This window comes from Artemia sp. Qi Xiang Cuo, chromosome 6, assembly GCF_049724085.1.
Source record: "Artemia sp. Qi Xiang Cuo chromosome 6, ASM4972408v1, whole genome shotgun sequence".
Classification (NCBI taxonomy): Eukaryota; Metazoa; Arthropoda; class Branchiopoda; order Anostraca; family Artemiidae; genus Artemia; species Artemia sp. Qi Xiang Cuo.
Genome location: NC_142799.1, coordinates 28,073,288 through 28,096,841, shown reverse-complemented (window position 1 = coordinate 28,096,841; position 23,554 = coordinate 28,073,288). Strand labels below are relative to the sequence as shown.

The 23,554-nt window shown below is 35.3% G+C and overlaps 1 protein-coding gene across 1 annotated transcript in view; it reads left to right on the top strand.

Moving 5' to 3' along the window:
• Window positions 1–23,554, top strand: part of drongo (Arf GTPase activating protein drongo) — an 86,872-nt gene that overhangs the window by 8,063 nt on the left and 55,255 nt on the right. The window contains exons 2-3 of the mRNA XM_089090612.1: window positions 8,862–9,035; window positions 18,270–18,363. Of these exons, the coding sequence (XP_088946738.1) occupies window positions 8,875–9,035; window positions 18,270–18,363 (255 nt within the window). The 5' untranslated portion in view covers window positions 8,862–8,874. The remainder of the gene's footprint in view (window positions 1–8,861; window positions 9,036–18,269; window positions 18,364–23,554) is intronic.

The following is a 23,554-nucleotide window of genomic DNA, read 5'->3' as shown; positions in this document are numbered from 1 at the left end:
CCCTCATTTGCAGAGAGGACACATCTGATCTCCTGAAATTTTGAAGTTATGCATTCAACATTACTAAAAATTAATTAAAAAAAAATTCCACAAAATATGATTTCAAAAAAAGTAAAGAACTCTATTAAACCAAAATGACCAAAAATAGAATCATATAATCTACCTAGCATAGAACTACCACAAATCAGTATCAATAAATAAATGAAACCAAAAAAAAACAGAAATTAAAATAAATAAAAGAGTCAAACTCAAAGCAAGCAGAAATTAATATGGCTAGGGTTCAAAACCCCATGTTTTCTAGAAGCCAGAACATAAATTATACTTTACTGAAAAAAATTCAAATGAACTTACTGAAAAAAATGTGCATTGTCAGTTTAATACACATATGCTTATATTTATTCCTTAAAATCTTAATTAATTTTTGATATCTTAAAGTTAGGTAAAGTTAAAGTTGATAACTTAAAAGGTTTAAGAAAAGGGTTATACTCTAGTGTAAAGGTTTATTGACCCAGGCTACCTACAAAATAAAAGCAACATTTAAGCACAGCACAAGCATTTAGTAAGCGCAAGCATGGTATAGGTACATGCAGGGAATTAAGCACAAGCATAGCGGAATGCTACATCTTCCTTCTTTTGTCATTTAAGCTGTCTGCATTTCTGCTCATTTAAGCTGAGCTGATTATGTGTCCGAAGTAGCTGACACTGGAGGCCGAAAACTCGCACTTATCTTCGTTGAAACGGATACCCTTAGCTAGGGCACGTTCGAGTATCGCTGCTAGGCGTTCATCGTGCTCTTCTTGCGTTGTACCGTACACGATCATGTCATCAATGATCATGAAGAAACTCTTTAGGCCTTCAAAGGCATCTTCCACCCTCCTCTGAAACTCATCTTGCGCTGAGATGATTCCGAAGGGCATTCGCTTAAAACGATATCTTCCATATATTGTGCTGTATGTCATGAGGTAAGACGAATCTTTGGAGAGCGGAATTGACCAGTAACCGGAACAGGCATCAAGTTTTGTGAATATTTTCGCTCCGTATAGCTTGGAGGTGACGTCGTCTAGAGTAGGAATGGGATAGTGGGGCCGTTTGATGGACTTGTTTAGGTCCACGGGGTCTATGCACAGTCTTATGGACCCGTCCTTCTTCTCAACCATAACCATCAAATTGACCCACTCCGTTGAAGTAACGACCTTTTCGATAATCCCTAGGTCTTCTAGGTGGCTGAGTTCTTGCCTGAGTTTATCCTGCATGACCGCGGGTACTCGTCTTGCTGGGTAGACAGTTGGGGTGGTATTGTCTCTCAGGTATATGTTGCAATCTCCTTCGAGTTTCCCGATTCCTTTAAACACTTCATTGTGCTTTTCTTTCAGGAATGGTACTCTTGAAGATGTTGAGTTGACGTTCAGTACCAGCTTAATCAGGTCCAAATCAAGGCTTGAACGGTAGCCTATGATGGGGGCATTTGAAGTTTCTACTACAAAGAATTGTTGCCTGCTGCTGAGGTTATCTTTGTAGCTGCATGATAATTCGCTCACTCCCGTTACAGGGATCCTTGCTCCACAGTAGCTGGTGAGGCGCTGGCATGTGAGTTTCACGGTGGCCTTTGGGGTGATGAGGTCAAAGTACTTCTTTGGAATGATATTGACCTGGGCCCCTGTGTCGATTTTGAACTGGACAGGGAACTGATAGTTGATGATCAAAGGTATCACTGATTCGTCTTTGTTTTTGCTTTGTTCTTTGGAGTACAGGAATATAATTTCATCACTGGAGTCCGCTTTGACAGTGTCTTCTTCCACTGCGTTTACTGTCTTACTTCGACAAACTCGTGCAAAATGGTTTAGGTTTTTTTGCAGATGGAGCATGACTTGCCCTTTGCTGGGTAGACATGGGAGGGGGAGTATGTTCCGCCACTGAAGTAGCATGGTTTGCTCTTTGAGCTGCTTGCTTCCTGTTTGTTTCTGCTGCTGTTCTGGTTTGGGTTGTGTGAGATGGTATCAATCTCTTGCTTTATGGGAATAAACTTAGTTCCATGGAATGTTTTAAGCTGTGCCTGGGTCACTTCATGGGTTCTGCACATAATGGTTGCTTTTTCAAGCATAAGTTCATCACCTTCAGCCAGGCGCTTCTCACGTACGTTTTGGTTTAGTATTCCGCAAACTATGCGATCGTGGACCATTTCGTTTGGGTCCGAGTAAGAACATGGTTTCACTAATGTCTTGAGCTCTGTAATATATTTCTCAACACTTTCTGCCTCGGTTTGGTCTCGTTTTTGGAACAGATACCGTGCAAAAACTGTGTTCTTCTGTGGTGATGCATACGCCTTAAATTTCTCAAGGTACCGTTCGATTTTGTTCCGTTTCTCGTCTGCAATGGTGAAGGTGTTGAATATTTCTCGTCCTTTTGCTCCAGCCCATATAAGTAGGTAGGCACAGAGAACTTTCTCTGTTTTGCCTGCCAGTTGGCCTGCAAACATCAGCTGGGCATGCTCTTGGAAACGGTTCTATTCTTCTGCTAGGGAGCTGGCTTCACAGTTGATTGATGGCTGTACATCCATGAGATCCCACTCCTGACACCATGTAATACTTCTCTAGTGTAAAGGTTTATTGACCCAGGCTACCTACAAAATAAAAGCAACATCTAAGCGCAGTACAAGCATTAAGTAAGCGCAAGCATGGTATAGGCACAAGCAGGGAATTAAGCACAAGCATAGCGGAATGCTACAGTACACATCCTCTAGTTGACCTGATAAATAAAAGGTAATACCATTCACAAAAAATTATATTTATACTCTTACACAGCCTGGATACACTAAGACTCTTTGGATTTAGTAAAATTGTAAGAGCAGAAGTAGTAATAGAAGTAGCCCCCAAAAATTTGGACTCTAAATAAAAGTTCAAATAGGGATAAAATCCTTTTAATAGACAGTGTTTTTTATAACAGTGATAGAAATTCACAAAAACACCAGATATTTCGGTCACATATACAGGGACTGTCATCAGTGGTAACTGGTGACGGTCACTGTATATGTGACCGAAATATCAGGTATTTTTGTGAATTTCTATCACTGTTATAAAAAACACTGTCTATTAAAAGGATTTTATCCCTATTTGAAATTTTATTTATCGTCATGGAAAGGCAGTGTGGTCTCCGAAATTATCTACGTCATATTTATTTTGGACTCTATACCCTCAGTTGTTCTTGGTATATTGCTGAGATGTCTTGTTGGCATCCAGCATACAACATTTAGTTTTTAAGCATAATGGACAAATTACATAACTGTGGGGGGTTGACCCACCCAATAACCCTAAAGATATAGTTACTGGACCATTTAACCATGCTGAACAAAATGGCTGTCTTAAAATTTTGATTGGAAGTGTCTGGAAAATTATGCGTTAAAGAGGACGGCCGATTGCCCTCCAATTAATTTGACTCTTAAGAGGGCACCAGAACTTTTAATTTTCAATCAAATTAGCTCCTTTAAAATATCAATGATACTATTAGTTATGATAGAGCATTGCTGCCTATGTCCTTATATGCCCTTTAGTACTTATATGCCTTTTAAGACCTGCATGCACTTAGGTTTTTTGTTTAATATAAACTCTTCCTAAACTTTCCCGAAAAGTTTCAACTTAATGCCAATAGTGTCGTTATTTACAGTAACTGCAGAAGCAGCATTAAATGAATACACAAAGTTTCTTCTGGCTAGCTCAAAATCCACAACTTATGAAGGCATGAAAGTGAAATTTTCAGAGAATATTTCTGTTGTACTGATGACAACCTGCCATCTGTATGCAGGTTGTCGAAAGGGCATATCAGCAATACCTTAGGAACATTTTTGAGAGTGAGACTAAAACTTAAAACGCCTGTTGTATGGGATGATGAACTCACCAAAAGACAATATTTGCATCATAATGCTACTGCTTCTACTCCTATAGCTACTGCAACTGTTGCTGTTACTACTACTAAAATTAAGACTATTACTATTAACTGAACTCTTACTGCTACTACTATATTTACTGGTGCCACTGGTACAACTAATAAACCCAAGGGTATTAAGGTGAAAATTTTTGGTAATACGATAACTGTATTGAAATAAATTGAAATATACTGTACCCGCATATTTTGTCAAGAGGACATATCAGCAATGCTTCTGGACTGGTTGATGGTACTAAGTTAAAAAGTTTATTGTGTGTTGAAGGGGGTGTTGAAAAAAAGGTGCTATTTGCACACTGTTACTAATACTACTACAACTATTGCTACGCATAATTACTAAACCTTTCAATAATACTGAAAAAATTATTGTCTCAAAACTTTGTTTGGATATTTGTTATGGGATATCATGGGCGTGGGGGGGGGGATAGGCTTCTCTCAAATTACTTTGGCTCATAAAAAGGGCACCATAACTTCCATTTTAAAATCAAGTTAGACCCATCTGAATTTAATACGACCACCTATTCCATACAAACCTTATATGTCCCTAGGGCATAACTTAAAGGCCCTGCCCCAGAGCTCTGGGGGGTTGTGCCAACACTGGAAACATTTTTATATGTTCTTTGGACTACTTTAAACAAAATTGCCGTCACACAATTTCAATCAGATGCATTTAGTGAAAAGAGGGGTAGTTGAAGGGGGAGATGCTACTTGACCGGCATCACTACTGACTCTTAAAAGGGATCTAGAATTCCAATTTCAACTAAATGAGCCACTTCTAAAGCTTATACAACCATCTCTTTCATAAGAACCTTAAATGCCCCAGGGGCATAACTTAAAACCCTTGTCCTCAGGCTCTGGTGGTTTGTATCAACCTCAAAAGCCTTGTAATATGATATTTGAGCTATTTAGAATAAAAGGACTGTCTCAAAACATCTTTTGGATATATCTCAGGAAAACACGATGTGTTTTTGCACGTGTGTATGGGGGGGATAGCTGCACTCTGATCACTTTGACTCTTAAAAGAATATTATAACTTACAATTATCAATCAAAAGTTCCTCTTCCAAACTCCCGACAGCAACTTATTTCATGAGAACTATTTATGCCCCAAGAAAACGAATCACAGTTCTTATCTCATGAATTCTTGAGAAGAGAAGGTTGTCTTATACATATATATAATTTCCGAAACCTTAAACTACGATGAATAAAATTGTTATCTCCAAATTTTGATTTGAAGTATTAAGGCATATGATGAGCGTGGAGGGGGGGGGGGGCTGTTTGGTGTCAAATCACTTTGACTCTTAAAAAGGACTCTTTAACTTCCAATTTCAAATCAGATAAACCCCATCTGATGTTTATACGACCACCCATTCCATAAAATACTTTTATGCCCTCATAAAACAACTTACAACCCTATCCCCAGGGCGCTGGGGGATTTGTGTCATCCCTAGAGACATTATTATAGATACCAGGGTCTGAAAACACACTGACAATGTTTGCGGGAGGGAATGCTTTTGGGAGGTATCTCCAAGCAACTGACTTATTCTGTACTCAGTCACTGCTCTGCCAGGGTGAGATTTCAGCCACTTCTCAATTGCTTGACACCAGTAAGTTTTTAGGGGGCCATACACTGAAACTTCATGAGGTTGCAATTTTGAAGATGTGTGTGTGAAAAGGTAAGTAGATGTATTCCTACTCCTTTAGCATACGACACTGCATCATAACTTGTGTGGCTTTCATGGTTATTCATCAGAAGTAAGACGGGTTCAATAGGGGATGGACACACATGAGAAGTAAAATGCTCTAAGTACTGCATGAACAAGTCCTTTGTCATCCAGGCATTACCCGGCTTACCACTTGCAACAACAGTAGTTCCGGGAGGAGCTCCCTCAAGAAGCCTGAGAACAAAACTAGCCCGCGAGAAGATCAAGAAAGCTGGAATGAATCTGCCCATAGCGCTCACTGTTCCAACCATTGCTACCAGCTTCCTTCTTTCTTTTGAAGTAGCCGTGCCAAGTTGTTTGGTATCTCTGGGACTCAGCACTTTTTGACACTTTGTTTGGACATTTGTTAGCCTTGTTTCATCCATGCTGAAATTACGACTAGCAGGAAACTTACACTAGCAAGGTTGTTGTAAAATACAAAGAAAACCTTTCAACCAGTCTTCACCAGCATCTTCATCTTCATCCTATTTTGCAGGTTGTGTAACAAAATTCGTCTTAACCATTTGCCATGCAAGTTCTTTTGCTTTCTTTCTAGTTAGACCATAGTGCATTCTTGCAGCCTACAGTATATATTGCTCAAGATATGTCTCCTGTTCACTTGAAAATACCCTTCTGTTGTCATAGCCGAGGGTGAAAGAAAATTGCATTTTTTCTTCGTCTGTCGCATCACGATGTTCTTTAGCATATCTGCTGAGTGACGATTTTTTGATGTTATAAGCTTCTGCAGCCGCTCGGCGTGCTATCCCATCTAGATGAGTAGAAATTGCATTCTTCATATCTTCGGCCTCCCAAGCATACAATGACGGGTTGATCTTCCTGATTTTTGGCATCCTGAAAAAGGTAACAGTTGACAATATAAAAAAGAGAAGAACGACACATTGTGGGTACAGTTCCGTTTTACTGCAGTTTAAAAAATTTTTGAGTTGGACATATGTAGGATGCAAGTCAGATTTGAGCCCAGCTGGATAGATAAGATGTTAATTTAAAAAAAAATCTCTATCACAAGCCCACAAACGGCCGAATTCGGACTTCGGAGTCGACAAATCATATGGTTGCACTAAAACTGGCAAAAATGCAAAAAACTACGACGAAAAAGAAAAATCATAATGAATAATCATTCATTGACTATGCGTCAATAATTAAACTGTAAAAAGTCAATGAGAAAGTTAAAAAGATAAAAACTGACCAAACTAAACTTAAACAAATACAAATCAGAAAAAGAATTAAAAGGGACATTACAAAAAAGGGGGGGGGGGCAAAGTAAGCAAATAAATACAAAAAAGAATAAGATATAAATATATATAAATTAAAAGGGACACTAAAAAAGTGTCAATAATTTAACTGTATAAAGTCAATGAAAGAGTTAAAAGATAAAAACTGGTAAAAAAAGGGGGACTCTCCTCCTTTTTTCAGTCATGATTAACAGCCTTGCAAAGGAATTTCCTGACCAATTGAAATTTGTTGATGACCTAGCGGTTGTTGAAACTTGCTTCAGAAATTTAATAAGCGACCCAATGAGTATTCTCAGTGAAATTGAAGATGAGGGCTTAGGCATGACAGAAAACCCCTCTAAGTTCATGATAATGCCCATTTGTTTCCTCAAATCCTCACCCTGTCTTCTTAGTCCTATCCCTCCTGAAATTTCTATGTCCTTATTTAAACTACTTGGTGTCATAATTTTTTTCAAATTTCACTGTTTTTCGTTTACGATTTTAGCGATAGATGGCAAACGCGATGCGCCTAAGCAACTTTGTTTTATCCCATATTTTCTGTCGGCACATGTTTCAACATACCCACTTCTCCTGAAACTCCATATTTTCTACGATCTTTTAGGGATGTTGGTAGATGTGTTACTGATGACAGGAACTAAGGGAACTTCAAAATTAGATTGTGATTCTGTTATCAAACAGTAGGGTTGACTGAAGTCCCTTTCCATTATACTAAAAATGAAAAGCTTCTGTGGTACTTTTAGAACAGATATTTATTAATTTCGGCTATTCTGGTGATAAGATCATGAAAGATAAGCTGTTTTATTTAACCAAATTACTATCAACCTGCTATGAGCAAATTATTTTGATGTAATGGGACTTCTTTCAAAGATAAGATAGATCCATACTATAGACCTGTAGTTTACATGCTAATCTAATAACTTGAGTAACTAGACGTAATTTTTCTATATACAATTCTTACCTCAGTAGTTGCCTACCATTGCTCACTGAATTCCTGAATCATAATGACTTGTAACTAGCTACTTGAATAACTAGATACACTTTCCGCATTCAGCCATAGTTTAAGTGCCATAAATAAGTTTTCTGCTGCATATCTTCCTCTACCCATAGAAATATTCCAGGTTTGCTCGTTTAATAGTCCCAGGTTTCACCTGTACATAATGAGACTTACCTGATTCTAAGTTTTTGTCAATGCTGATATCTAGCTAACATTAAGCCATTTGATCCTATTCATAAGAAGATTTAGCTAAGTTTCAGAGTTACATTAGAGCCGACCAATGATATATCTCTCTGGTTGAATGGCCTTAGCTAAATAAAAAGTGTTAATATAAATTGGGCTTTGGTAATGACTCTAGCTGGTATTGAAATTTAGCCAAATCTTTTTTGTATATGTGTTAATAAAGTTAGTGTTTATTGTTGCATTTTGATAACATGTGTGTGAGGATTTTTAATGTCTTGAAAAGTTGTTGATCTGGTGAATGAAATCTTAGGAGTGTTTCTGCAGTCTAAACTAGGACATCGGAATTTTTTAAAGGACCTTCTAAAACTTTTTATCCCTTTTCTATGGCACTCATTTATTATGAACGTGGAGGCATTTTTTTCAAGCAAAGTCAATTCTTGGAAATGAACCTGCAGCCCTAATTTGGCAGTTAAACAAGATCAAGGAGATGAAAAAAAAATTCAGTTTTCTTTTTGTTCTTGATGTCAATGTTGGTTAATGTCTTTTGTGCCCTAGGGTCTTTTATCCTGCTTGACATTCTCTTGGTAACACCTTAATTGACTTTTATGTTGCAATTTTAACAGGTCTCAGTAGAAACTAAAATGGCTAGTAGAAGTGTACAAGGAGCCCTAAACAAAATGTACATTCAGTTGAAGTTTCATTTTCAGATTCAATGCCACAATGGCTAACATGGATTATAGGACAAGAGCTGTGAACAAAACGAACACCATTTAATTTTAAATTTCTTTTTTAGATTCAATGTCACAATGGCTAACAAGAAAAAGGTAGAAGATAAACATTTAGAAGCGCTAAGGTCCTTGGCCTCCTTAGCCCCAAACAAAAACTGCTTTGACTGTGACCAAAAAGGGACAACCTACATTAATATGACAATAGGCTCATTTGTTTGTGTATCTTGCTCAGGAAAACTGTAAGTACTTATTTTTTTTATTATTAAAAATCAAGGTATCCAAGGAAATTTAATCTTCAATGCCATTATATAAAAAAAACATGGGTTGGATCAGTTTGTAACACACGAATTAAAAAAAATCTTGAATTGGCTAGAAATGCACAGGAACGCAGAGAATTCTAAAATATTGACAGCGTCGAAGGAAACTGTCCATTTAAATTGTAAAATTAAATTAAAAAGTCACAAATTTAATTATTCCAAGAACTTTTTGTGCATAAAAATATAAATTTTCAAAGTTTTATTATAATTTATTAAAAGAAATCTCTCGACACAAATTACATCTTTTCATAGTCTATTTTATTTGCTTACAGGGTTTATTCAAAAATAGAAGCAATACAATAAAACACTTAACCTCCTGAAGCTGTCCCTTGCTTGGACTAACCCCTTAAACATAGGAATAAAATTTAAAGAAAAGAAAGAAAAAGAAAATACCATGTGCTAGGCTAGGCTATGATATCCCTACAGAATGATTGACCTACTGGACATTTATACTGAGCAAAACCAACCTAATAGGACATTTAGACTGAGCAAAACCAACCTAACAGGATGTTTATACTGAACAAAACCAACCTAACAGGACATTTAGACTGAGCAAAACCAACCTAACAGGATGTTTATACTGAACAAAACCAACCTAACATGACATTTATACATGAGCAAAACCAACCTAAGAGGACATTTAGACTGAGCAAAACCAACCTAACAGGACATTTAGACTGAGCAAAACCAACCTAACAGGATGTTTATACTGAACAAAACCAACCTAACATGACATTTATACATGAGCAAAACCAACCTAATAGGACATTTAGACTGAGCAAAACCAACCTAACAGGATGTTTATACTTAACAAAACCAACCTAACATGACATTTATACATGAGCAAAACCAACCTAACAGGACATTTAGACTGAGCAAAACCAACCTAACAGGATGTTTATACTGAACAAAACCAACCTAACTTGACATTTATACATGAGCAAAACCAACCTAACAGGACATTTAGACTGAGCAAAACCAACCTAACAGGATGTTTATACTGAACAAAACCAACCTAACATGACATTTATACATGAGCAAAACCAACCTAATAGGACATTTAGACTGAGCAAAACCAACCTAACAGGATGTTTATACTGAACAAAACCAACCTAACATGACATTTATACATGAGCAAAACCAACCTAATAGGACATTTAGACTGAGCAAAACCAACCTAACAGGAAAGGACATTAAACAAAAATTGGACTGCATTGCTTTGTGAAACTCCAAATTGTGTCTTTCTCTGATTGTCTCTAAACTTTCAGAGTAAGTAAACACAGATCCCCAGGGTCGGTGGCGCTCGGGGAAAATCAATTACAATGCCTCCCTCCCCCTCCAGACTTAAATATAAGCAAACAGAGCCGAATAAAAGTGAAAATTTGACCAAAGTAGGCAATCACCCAGCCATGATCCCCCAAGCTCATGCGCCCGGGCAGCTGACCCGGTTACTCCTCCCCCTAAAAATGGCTTTGAGTAGAAAGGACCAAGAGGACATCAGGGAGGACCGAAAATTTTAGAGGAAAAACTTTTTTTTATCGATTCTTATTGCAGCTATTTGATTTTTTTTCTGTCAATTTGATTGAAGCTTACCGGAAATGTAGGTAGGGCCAAAGGAACCTCAATAAAGACAACAAGTTTAGGGAAGAAGTCTGGTCGTGCTGATTTGTGATTTCCAATTTTAATTATTGTTTTTTTTTAACACAGTAAAATAGAGCTTTGTCATATAAAGGAGTTTGACATGCATCTATTTAGACAAAGAAACTGTTACTAAAAAAAGAAAGTAAAAAAAAAATGGTTTAATAAGATACATGTGTATTCAAGACTTCCTACGGGATGAGGGCCAGGATGGCTTCAGCCCTATAAAAAACAAAAATGATATAGATTTTTAATCCCTGCTATTAATAATCCTCCTTCCCTATTAAGTACAATTAAATTTAATTTAAATGAAACAATGAATTTAAATCTTAATTATTAGGATTAATTTAACTTCAATTGTAAGCTCTAATTCTGCTTTATTTGTTTAACTTGTTTATTTATATTAAGCTTTAACGATAATAATTAATAAAGTTAAAATAAACTGCTATATGCCAATAAACCTTATTAATACATATTTATGTGAAGACGCTCTGTAAAAGTCATTCAAGTATTTTGATCGGTGGCGGGTTTTTTGGGGGGAGGGGGGGGGGTAGAGGGAGCACTTTCCTGGCACATAAATTTTAGGGGCACAAAATTTGAAATAAATAATCTAACGGTTATACTCATTTTGTAATTTTTGAAACTTCATCTTTATTAAAACAAAGTAAAGGGCACATTTAATAAATGTAAGTAATTATTAAATTATTATTTAATCAAAAAATTAATTATAATAATTAATCTAAGATAATAATCTAATAAATATCAATTAATTAATAAAATACAAATAAATTAAAAAATAAGAAATAACTAATAATAATTAAAGTAAGATAATAACAACTAAAAATAAGTTATTAATTAATTAATTAGTTGATAATAATTTTATTAATAAATGAAAAGGCTCTTTTTAATTAAACGAAACACACCCAAGAAGTGAAGTTAGGTTAATCCTAATGAAATATAGCCTTCATATAACCTTTAGTTTACATAATAATATAATTTGGGCTATATGTTTCCACGTTCTGTTTCGTTTACCTAACAAGTATTAATGAAAATTTTGTTAAAATTTGACCTGCAAGCTTTATTTTTTTGGGGGGGGGGGTAGGAGGGCTAATCAAGATTTTGCCCGAGGTGCAAGAGAGGCCAGGACTGCTGCTGGTTTCGATGCTAAAACTGTTCTTTTTGAATTAGTCTCTTCTGAAAATAATGTAGTTTTCAGTTTTCTTTTTTTTTACTTTTTTTAGACCTCTTAAAGTTTTGACTTTCAGCCCCTATGTTGGCAATGAAATGATACATTGATATTTTTCTGCTTGAGACATCACTATTTATCAGAGTATTCTGGTTTTTCTTCGTGTATGGATTAGCATGGAGATACTCTCGCACAATCTGATCATTGGAGCTCCAATTTCTTTGGAGTTTGAGCGCATACAAAGGAGATATATTCTGTGATATGATTTTTGGCAAGAAAATTGTAGCTAGAATACGAAGAATAGACAAAGGGTGTGTTTTAAAAGTCAATCATCGTAAATGGTTATTTTTATTACCTTTGTCATGAAACAGAGAATACCAACCAATTCAGGTCACTACCAATTAAACTGATAAAAGTATTAACAATGTAGTGACTTTTGTCCATGCGATAATAAGAATGGATTCATTTTCCTGGTTATCTTAGGTTTTTGGTTTCTGGAAGGCACCCAAATAGGTTACTGAGACCTACATCTTTTCTGTTCTATAGTTTATACATGTTTATAGATGGTATTTAAAACGAACAATTTACGATTGGGAAACTACTGAAGGTTATGTCCTTAATCTAATAGTATCTAGAATTTGCAACTTAGTTAAATTTTCTCCTATCTCTTCGAACATTTTCTGGGGTTTGGTCAAAAGTTTCTGTGTTATAAATGTACAATATACCACTAATTCTTTACTCAGTTAAGGCACGACGATTTATACTTTTGTCGTACCTTTACTTGAAATAATGAATGGATGGGGTTGTTGAAGTAACCCATCAACAGATGGCACCCGTTGTTCTGTCAGTTATGCAACTCAATCTTGAGCCGAAAGTATAGGTATACTTTTATGCGAAAAGGAGTCTCTGACACATAGATCTGGACAACAATATTTGTTATTTTCACATTAGTTTTCCTTATTTGATAAACTCTCCATAAAAATAGCTTTTTCACTACTTGAATCAATTTTGCTAAAATGAGACTGAGTTCTCAAATATTTTTTGAGAACACCGATAAACAGGGATGGCGTCATAACATCTAACCGTCAGGAGCACTAACGTCATTTCGTCTGCAGAATCTGTCATAACATCGACAAAAAAGCCGTCAGAGCCACTAACCGTCACAACATCGACAGTCATAACATCGACACGTCAGTTCATCGACAGTCACAATCGCTACCCGCCAGAATGTCGACAGTCATAACATATAAAAATTTTTCATAACGAAAATCCGTCAGAACGACTAACCGTCAGAACGTTGACAGTCATAACATCTAAAAATTTTTCATAACGAAAATCCGTCAGCTGGGGAAAAGGTACCTAGGTTAGGCTAGGTTACGTATTTAATATATGCTATGCTATATTCCTCCCCCCTCCCCTGATGTGCAAATATATAGCCGAAATTTGTTTCTAATCTATTATATACTTATTACTATTACATAGTTAAGAAACAAATTTCGGATATATATTTGCACATCAGGGGAGTGGGGGTAAAGCATAGCATATATTAAATACGTAACCTAACTTTAACTTGGTACCTTTTCCCCCCTAAACCCCCAAAAAATTAAAGTTTTAAAATTTCACACTTTTAGTTAAAGTGAAATTGATACTCCCGTTGTAATTACCGCTGTAACCATGATACCAAGTTTCTACCGCTTATGGAAAAAATTAGATCTCCAAGTTTTATTTGTATTATTTGCAAATTTTTTTCATAACGCAAATCTGTCAGAACCACTAACCGTCAGAACGTTGACAGTCATAACATCGACACGTCATAACATCAAAAAAAAATTTCATAACGAAAATCTATCAGAACCACTAACCGTCAGAACATCGACACGTCATAACATCTAAATTTTTTTTTAGATGTTATGATGTGTCGATGCTATGACTGTCGACGATCTGACGGGTAGCGATTGTGACTGTCGATGAACTGACGTGTCGACGTTCTGACGGTTAGTGGTTCTGACGGATTTTCCTTGTCGACGAAATGACGATTAGTGCTTGTGACGGGTATTTGAAATGGTAACACCCCCGAAAAACATACTTACCGACACTTCGTATGTTGCAGCGGCCATTCGAACGCAGTTGTCCAAATATCAGACCATTTCATGTACTTGATTTTTAATTATTTGCATACAGAAAAAGGAATTCTTGCATTGATTTGTTGAACTCAACATTGCCTTCACTCATAAAGTAGCCTGAAACAAGATTCGATAATTTTTGCATAGTAATAGAAGGCCAAATATATTAACTGCTTTAACTGAGTAACTTTGATAAAAGGTTACTTTGAAAATCAATCAGTTCCAACTCCAATGCACTGTTGTGTACAGAACTACTCAGCATCAATCTCAACATAAGATGTGACAAACTGGGGTACAATAGAAACATTTCTGAAGTCTTTATGGACTTGATTAAATTGATTTTCAGAGTCTGAAAGAATTACAATTTGTTCTTTGTTGTTATAAAGATGCTTTGAAAGTCCTTACTTGTCAGGGATCTGTTTCAAACAGGCAAAGTGTTGGCGTTCACCCTGGAGAAGATTTTTTTCCCACAGCTGTAGGTTTTTATTGATTGAGACCACACCTGAAATGGATTTTTATTATCACCTCAAAGGTGCAAGCTAGAGGAATTTAAATTTTTGGTTATGCCTATTAGAAAAGCAAAATCTGGCAAAATGATTTGTTTATTTTTTTCAAAAATTAGACCAAAGCAGCAAGTAACTCTTTGAAATGCTTTAAAATGCTGCCTCTGCTATGCCAACGAACTTCTATATGTTGCAATAGCTCCCCACACTTCAGTCAGAATCCTGAACAAACGTCTCTGAAGTGCATTAACTCTCACTTTATTTACATATTGCTTATATTCAAAACCTAGCACATGATAACTGGTGGTGTACTATGCAATGGTAAGACAGAAAGTATGGAAAGCTGTTTAATTTTTTGGCACAAGGCCGTAAATCCTTTCTCGCCTTCTGCCATAGCGGGAGCTCCATTGGTTGCGAAGCCCGCCAATATTCTGTGAACGACTGATGCGTGGGTGACTAGTAGGCCTTTTGTTTTTTTGTTTTGTTTTTAGAGAGAGAGATGAAAAATAGGTTTGAGATAAGCATCTCAAATCAGATCACCCACCGAGGTGCTGTTTCTAAAGATTCCGCTATTTCTGGATATTCCCCTCGAGTTACCAAAAGTCCCCTGTTAATAGACCCCTGCGCCGCACCGGCGGATCGACCGAACGCCGCCAACGAGAGGCCAGACTGACCGCCGCCGAAGTGTCGCTACGCTTCTGGCGCGCCGCAGTCGGCGGCGGTCGGCTGACTTTGAATTAATTTCGCGGCAATTTTGTATTGCGTCAACCGCAAAGTCGGAGCTTTTCTTTCTCGCGTGGATAAGTATTTCTATTTTCCTGATTAGAAATCAAGCAGGCCTTGCACTATCCCCACATGTTCGGGGATTTCCCCGAAAATCTATGTGTTACGCCGAAAAAAAATTGGTTCCCCAAATCCCAAAAAATCACCCAATCACGGTGCCACCCATAGTAATTTATCACTAGTGACTATCCCTGCCAAATATTACTTTGCATAACATAATGCTTCACTACTCTCTTGTTCGTTAATTTTCGTCTTTTTTGTTACTTTGCATAAAAACCAAACAGATGTAATTACAATATACACAGTTCTTCATATGTTGACAAAAAAGTATCGTATTTATGAAATGAGAGTAAATCATTTCGGATGCAGTTTCCCAATTGTTATTTCTTACAACGTTTGTAGTAAAGAATTTTATTTTTAAGTTGAATAGAATGCATTCACTATTATACAGCTTCAGTTGGATTTTGAAATTGATAGTTAACAGACTGTTTCTACAGCTTAATTGTAAGTTTGCAGAATTTTGTTTTCTTTCGCTGTTTTTAGATAAGATTTTCTTTATGTTTAATCCACAATTGTTGAACGCCTGTTGAATTAAAGAAAATACAATCTTCTATCTGAATAAAAATTACCCCCCCCCCAAAAAAAAACAACCTTCTATTGAGACAAAATTTAGCTATGAACTAAGCTATGTACACGGTTGGGGAATTTAAAATTGAAACGGAAGTTACCCCTAAAATATGATTCATAAAAATTGTAAATAATTTCCTATATGGGGGGGGGGGTTAGGGGACTATCATTTTAAAATGAGAATACCTCATTTTTTTTTTAATTGAAAGCAGGGATGCCAAGAAGATAATTATTTTTTTCATTTAAAGTGGAGACGGAACAAACTAATATCAAATTCCCTGGGAAACCATTGAAATATTTTGATAGACCCAGGACCCCTTATTGGGACTTGTTCATTGTCTTGGGTATTTTGCCATTTCTCATAGGCTACTGGCCTAATTTGGCTGTTGTGTGTGCTCCCTTTTAATTAGAGTCTTTAGATCTTCCTGAGTGCCCCGGCAAATATGTGACTCAGTTTTCCAATAACTTGTGGTATATCTGAATAATATCCACATTTTTGCTCTTGTAATTGTATTCCTTTACTCATACCCTCAATATTTTTTCAAGGAACATTAAGCAGTTTACCGTTACTTCGTATGCATGTTTGAACATTATGATGACCTAGTTAATTATTAAGTAAATTATTTTTTTAATGTAAAGCTAAGACGGTATCCAGAGAGGGGAGGGGGGTAGGGAGGGATTACATTTAAATGATAATATCTTGAATTTTTTTATTGAAAGCAAGGATGCCAAAGAGCTAATTATTTTTTTATTTTAAAACAGAGACGGTATCCTATCATGGTGGTATCCAGAGGGGGTAGGTATCTATCATATTTAAATGATAATACCTCAATTTTTGTTTTTTGAAAGCAGGGCTGCCAATAAGTTAATTATTTTTTTTAATTTAAAGCAGAGACGGTATCCTATCAAGATGGTATCCAGAGGGGGGGGCATAGGGTGTTATTATATTTGACAGTACCTTGAATTTTTAAGTGACAGTACCTTGAATTTTTTCTATTGAAAGCAGGGATGCCAAAAAGTTTTTTTTAAGTTAAAGTAGAGACGGTAGTCTATTAAGGTGGTATCCAGAGGGAGGGGGGGCGGTTAGTTAGGTATTATATTTAAATGGTAATATCTCAAATTTATTTATTTTTTAAATCAAAGATGCCAAAAATTTAATTATTTTTTTTAAATTAAAGCAGAGACGGTATCCTATCAATGTGGTATCCAGAAGGTGGAGAGTATTATATTTAAATGAGAATATCTTGAATTTGTTTTATCGAAAGCAGGGATGCCAAAAAGTTATTTTTTTTTAATTTAAAGCAGAGACGGACCTTACAGAAGATTATATGGGAGCTTTAAAACAATATACAAAAGTAAGTGCGATGAGAGGTGAGAAACTTTAACAAGAATATGACAGTTTGGTTGCTACCAGTAGCTACTAGGTAAAGTACCCTGTGTAAGTTTATTGCCAATGTATAAAGAAAGTAATTTTATGAATTCAAGCTTTGGTGTGAGGCACACTGATGAAAATATTAATGTTTATGGTCAGAATTGATCGCACTGGCGGCGCGCCGCCGCTCCTGTTTTTGGCCCCGCCGCAACCGGTCTTCCCTCATCGGCGTGGTGCTGGGGTCTACCTGTTACCAATATCTCGCGATTGACGATTTTGAGATTTCTAGTAAATTGGGAATCTATTACAGAAATTGATTTGTAGTCTTTATTTTTGCTGTGCTTAGCTAATATAATTTTGTCTATAATTTTTTTAAATTTTTGTAGTAATTATTAATTTTGTTGATAAAACTATTGATAAAAGGAATGAAATCCTGTTTCATGTAAATTGTTGATGAAAGGAATAAAGTAATATATAATGAAATCAAAAGGTTAATGTGAGGAAAGGAATGACATTGAAACGTAATTTTATAAATATGGGAACATTTCGCAGTATTTAGTTGCTATGATATTTTACAAGTCATCTAAGATCCCTTTTGCTCGAATTCTCTGCAACTAAAGACAGATATCCTAACCTTTTTTTGATTATTTATATTTTATGCTAATCGATTTATCATAAGTTGTTTTATATGTTGGTTAGTATATAATTGTTCATTAATATATAATTGTGTTTTCGCTGAATTTTACTTCAGGTTTTATTTTTTTGCTTTTTCATGTGAGTTGAGATTCTAATCTTCAGTTGATTCTCGTATATATTTTTCAAATTATTTATTTTATATGTTTTTTATACTTTTCGGTTATATGTTTCAATGTCTAGTTTTTACATCTTAAGAAGTATTTATCTAATTATTTTTTATATTTGCAGAAGAGGTCTAAACCCTCCACACCGAGTTAAGTCTATATCTATGGCTAAGTTCACAGAAGAAGAAATTGACTTTTTAAAAGCGCGTGGGAATGAGGTAAGAGATGCTAGATGACTTTATGCTCTAATTGAAAATCTTTGCGAAATCTTTTGAAAATTGAAAATCTTTTTGTCGTAATGGCCAAAATAGAACTAAATTCAAAAGCACCTTAATTTAATTTTGACGATTGTTTATAGCCTCTACCCTTTGGAACAGTATTTTTTGGGGGAGCTGTCCTATAAAGTTCGAGGGAAGAGAGGGATGGGTGGGTACACCTATAGTAAATGTTTTGTTTTGCTTAAATAAAAACTAAAGTTAAAAATTTTTACTTTTGGTGGGTATTCTTTTTTCATATCGGGAAAATTGTTAGCTAAACTCTTTTTAGGGAGAGAGAGAAATCTGTAAACATTTTAAAATTAATTTCGATTCTTGTCGATAGAAGAGTGTGGCCAAGTGTGGAAAGCCGTGTTGTGACCAAAATAGACCATGGATTCCACCAAGTCTCCATTTATGATGGAGATCCCCAGGAACTTCTTGCTGTCTGGTTCTAAGCCGTCTTTAGAGCTTCGTGTAGACTTGATTAGATGTATTAGTCCCTGCACTGGCTTGGGACCTGTTGCTTTCCTTGAGACCATAATAATTTCAATTATTTAAATAATGTAAAAGTTGCTACTTGGAATGTTACATAGTTAAAAAACAACATATCGCATTGACGTTTAAACGGATGAATTCAGACGTTTTGAACTGAACTTGTTAGGAGTTTTAGAAACTCATATCTCAAGGCTGGGAAACACGAAATTACGTTAAAATTTGTTTACTCAGACAGGAAGGATGTGGCTTATAGGCAGGGAGTAGGGCTCATAATGAATATGGATGCTGCATAGTCTTGCTTAGGTTGGGAAGGAATTAATACTAGAATTTTAGTTGCTCATTTTATGACCAAAAATTGCAAGGCATCTGTTATAGTAGTATATGCCCCTATAGAACCGACTGATGGAGATAGTACTGACTCGGATGAATTTTATTTGCAGCTGTAAGAACAAATACACAGGATCTTAGGTAGAAATGTTGTATTTTTATTGGGGAGTTTTTAAGTGCAGGCTGGTAGAAATAGGAATAAATGGTACCTTGGCCTTGGTAAATTTGGTTTAGAAAAAGAAGATAGTAACGGTTATAGACTGCTGCTTCAATTTTGTAGCAATAATAATCTTGATATAAACAGTTGAGTATTTGGTCATAAAATGACCCATAAGTTAACATGGGACCTTTTCCTTGTTAAATTTGGTTGAGAAAAAGAAGATAGTACCGGTTATAGACTGCTTCTGTAATTTTGTGGAAATATTAATATTGTGATAAAAAAGTTAGCATTATTTCATTTAAAGAGACATACGATCACAATGTACCATGGCCTTGGTAAATTTGGTTTATAAAAAGAAAATCGTAAATTTTCTAGACTGCTTCTTCAGTTTTGTAGCAATAATAATCTTGTTATAAACAGGGGAGTATTTGGTAATAAAATGACCCATAAGTTCACATGGTACGCCTTTGCCTATAGGTAATATTTGGTTTAGAAAAAGAAGATAGTAACGGTTATAGACTGCTGCTTCAATTTTGTAGCAATAATAATCTTGTTATAAACAGTGGAGTATTTGGTCATAAAATGACCCATAAGTTCACATGGTACCTTGGCCTTGGTAAATTTGGTTTAGAAAAAGAAGATAGTGACGGTTATAGACTGCTTCTTCAATTTTGTAGCAATAATAATATTGTTATAAACTGTGGAGTATTAGGTCATAAAATGAGCCATAAGTTAACAAGGTACCTTGGCCTTGGTAAATTTGGTTTAGAAAAAGAAGATAGTAACGGTTATAGACTGCTGCTTCAATTTTGTAGCAATAATAATCTTGTTATAACCTGTGGAGTATTTGGTCATAAAATGACCCATAAGTTCACATGGTACCTTGGCCTTTGTAAATTTGGTTTAGAAAAAGAAGATAGTAACGGTTATAGACTGCTGCTTCAATTTTGTAGCAATAATAATCTTGTTATAACCTGTATTTGGTCATAAAATGACCCATAAGTTCACATGGTACCTTTGCCTTGGTAAATTTGGTTTAGAAAAAGAAGATAGTAACGGTTATAGACTGCTGCTTCAGTTTTGTAGCAATTATAATCTTGTTATAACCTGTGGAGTATTTGGTCATAAAATGACCCATAAGTTCACATGGTACCTTGGCCTTGGTAAATTTGGTTTAGAAAAAGTATATAGTAACGGTTATATACTGCTTCTGCAATTTTGTAGCAATAATAATATTGTTATAACCTGTGGAGTATTTGGTCATAAAATGACCCATAAGTTCACATGGTACCTTTGCCTTGGTAATTTTGGTTTAGAAAAAGAAAATAGTAACGGTTATAGACTGCTTCTTCAGTTTTGTAGCAATAATAATCTTGTTATAACCTGGGGAGTATTTGGTCATAAAATGACCCATAAGTTCAACATGGTACCTTTGCCTTGGTAAATTTGGTTTAGAAAAAGAAGATAGTAACGGTTATAGACTGCTTCTTCAATTTTGTAGCAATAATAATATTGTTATAACCTGTGGAGTATCTGTTCATAAAATTACCCATAATTTCACATGGTACCTTGGCCTTAGTAAATTTGGTTTAGAAAAAGAATATAGTAACGGTTATAGACTGCTGCTTTAATTTTGTAGCAATAATAATATTGTTATAAACAGGGGAGCATTTGGTCATAAAATGACCCATAAGTTCACAAGGTACCTTGGTCTTAGTAAATTTGGTTTAGAAAAAGAAGATAGTAACGGTTATAGACTGCTGCTTCAATTTTGTAGCAATAATAATCTTGTTATAACCTGTGGAGCATTTGGTCATAAAATGACCCATAAGTTCACATGGTACCTTGGCCTTGGTAAATTTGGTTTAGAAAAAGAAGATAGTAACGGTTATAGACTGCTGCTTCAATTTTGTAGCAATAATAATCTTGTTATAACCTATGGAGTATTTGGTCATAAAATGACCCATAAGTTCACATTGTACCTTTGGCTTGTTAAATTTGGTTTAGAAAAAGAAAATAGTAACTGTTATAGACTGCTGCTTCAATTTTGTAGCAATAATAATCTTGTTATAACCTGTGGAGTATTTGGTCATAAAATGACCCATAAGTTCACATGGTACCTTTGCCTTTGTAATTTTGGTTTATAAAAAGAAAATAGTAACGGTTATAGAATGCTTCTTCAGTTTTGTAGCAATAATAATATTGCTATAACCTGGGGAGTATTAGGTCATAAAATGAGCCATAAGTTAACAAGGTACCTTGGCCTTAGTAAATTTGGTTTAGAAAAAGAAGATAGTGACGGTTATAGACTGCTTCTTCAATTTTGTAGCAATAATAATATTGTTATAACCTGGGGAGTATTAGGTCATAAAATGAGCCATAAGTTAACAAGGTACCTTGGCCTTGGTAAATTTGGTTTAGAAAAAGAAGATAGTGACGGGTATAGACTGCTTCTTCAATTGTGTAGCAATAATAATATTGTTATATCCTGGGGAGTATTTGGTCATAAAATGACCCATAAGTTCACATGGTACCTTGGCCTTAGTAAATTTGGTTTAGAAAAAGAAGATAGTAACGGTTATAGACTGCTGCTTCAATTTTGTAGCAATAATAATCTTGTTATAACCTATGGAGTATTTGGTCATAAAATGACCCATAAGTTCACATGGTACCTTTGCCTTGGTAAATTTGGTTTAGAAAAAGTAAATAGTAACGGTTATAGACTGCTTCTTCAATTTTGTAGCAATAATAATCTTGTTATAACCTTGGGAGCATTTGGTCATATAATGACCCATAAGTTCACATGGTACCTTTGCCTTGGTAAATTTGGTTTAGAAAAAGAAGATAGTAACGGTTATAGAATGCTGCTTCAATTTTGTAGCAATAATAATCTTGTTATAAACAGTGGAGTATTTGGTCATAAAATGACCCATAAGTTCACATGGTACCTTGGCCTTGGTAAATTTGGTTTAGAAAAAGAAGATAGTAACGGTTATAGACTGCTGCTTCAATTTTGTAGCAATAATAATCTTGTTATAACCTGTGGAGTATTTGGTCATAAAATGACCCATAAGTTCACATGGTACCTTGGCCTTGGTAAATTTGGTTTAGAAAAAGAAGATAGTAACGGTTATAGACTGCTGCTTCAATTTTGTAGCAATAATAATCTTGTTATAACCTGTGGAGTATTTGGTCATTAAATGACCCATAAGTTCACATGGTACCTTGGCCTTAGTAAATTTGGTTTAGAAAAAGAAGATAGTAACGGTTATAGACTGCTGCTTCAGTTTTGTAGCAATAATAATCTTGTTATAACGTGTGGAGTATTTGGTCATAAAATGAGCCATAAGTTAACATGGTACTTTGGCCTTGGTAAATTTGGTTTAGAAAAAGAAGATAGTAACGGTTATAGACTGCTGCTTCAATTTTGTAGCAATAATAATCTTGTTATAACCTGTGGAGTATTTGGTCATAAAATGACCCATAAGTTCACATGGTACCTTTGCCTTGGTAAATTTGGTTTAGAAAAAGAAGATAGTAACGGTTATAGACTGCTGCTTCAATTTTGTAGCAATAATAATCTTGTTATAAACTGTGGAGTATTTGGTCATAAAATGACCCATAAGTTCACATGGTACCTTGGCCTTGGTAAATTTGGTTTAGAAAAAGAAAATAGTAACGGTTATAGACTGCTGCTTTAATTTTGTAGCAATAATAATATTGTTATATCCTGTGGAGTATTTGGTCATAAAATGACCCATAAGTTCACATGGTACCTTGGCCTTGGTAAATTTGGTTTAGAAAAAGAAGATAGTAACGGTTATAGACTGATGCTTCAGTTTTGTAGCAATAATAATCTTGTTATAAACAGTGGAGTATTTGGTCATAAAATGACCCATAAGTTCACATGGTACTCACATGATGGTAAGATGACCAACCATTTTTATTATGATATTGTAAATAGAAGACCGACAAGATCGATACAAGATAACAGCGTATATAGGAGTGCTGTTATTGATGTTAAAGTTAATATTACCTTCTAATAGTGTCTACAGTTAATCTAAAGCTGAAATTTAGGAAGGGTGACTAACCTCTGTGAAATTATGACGCTTGTAGACTCCAGGATGAGAATTTGAGGGAAACTTTCCATGAGTAGTTGAATATTAAACT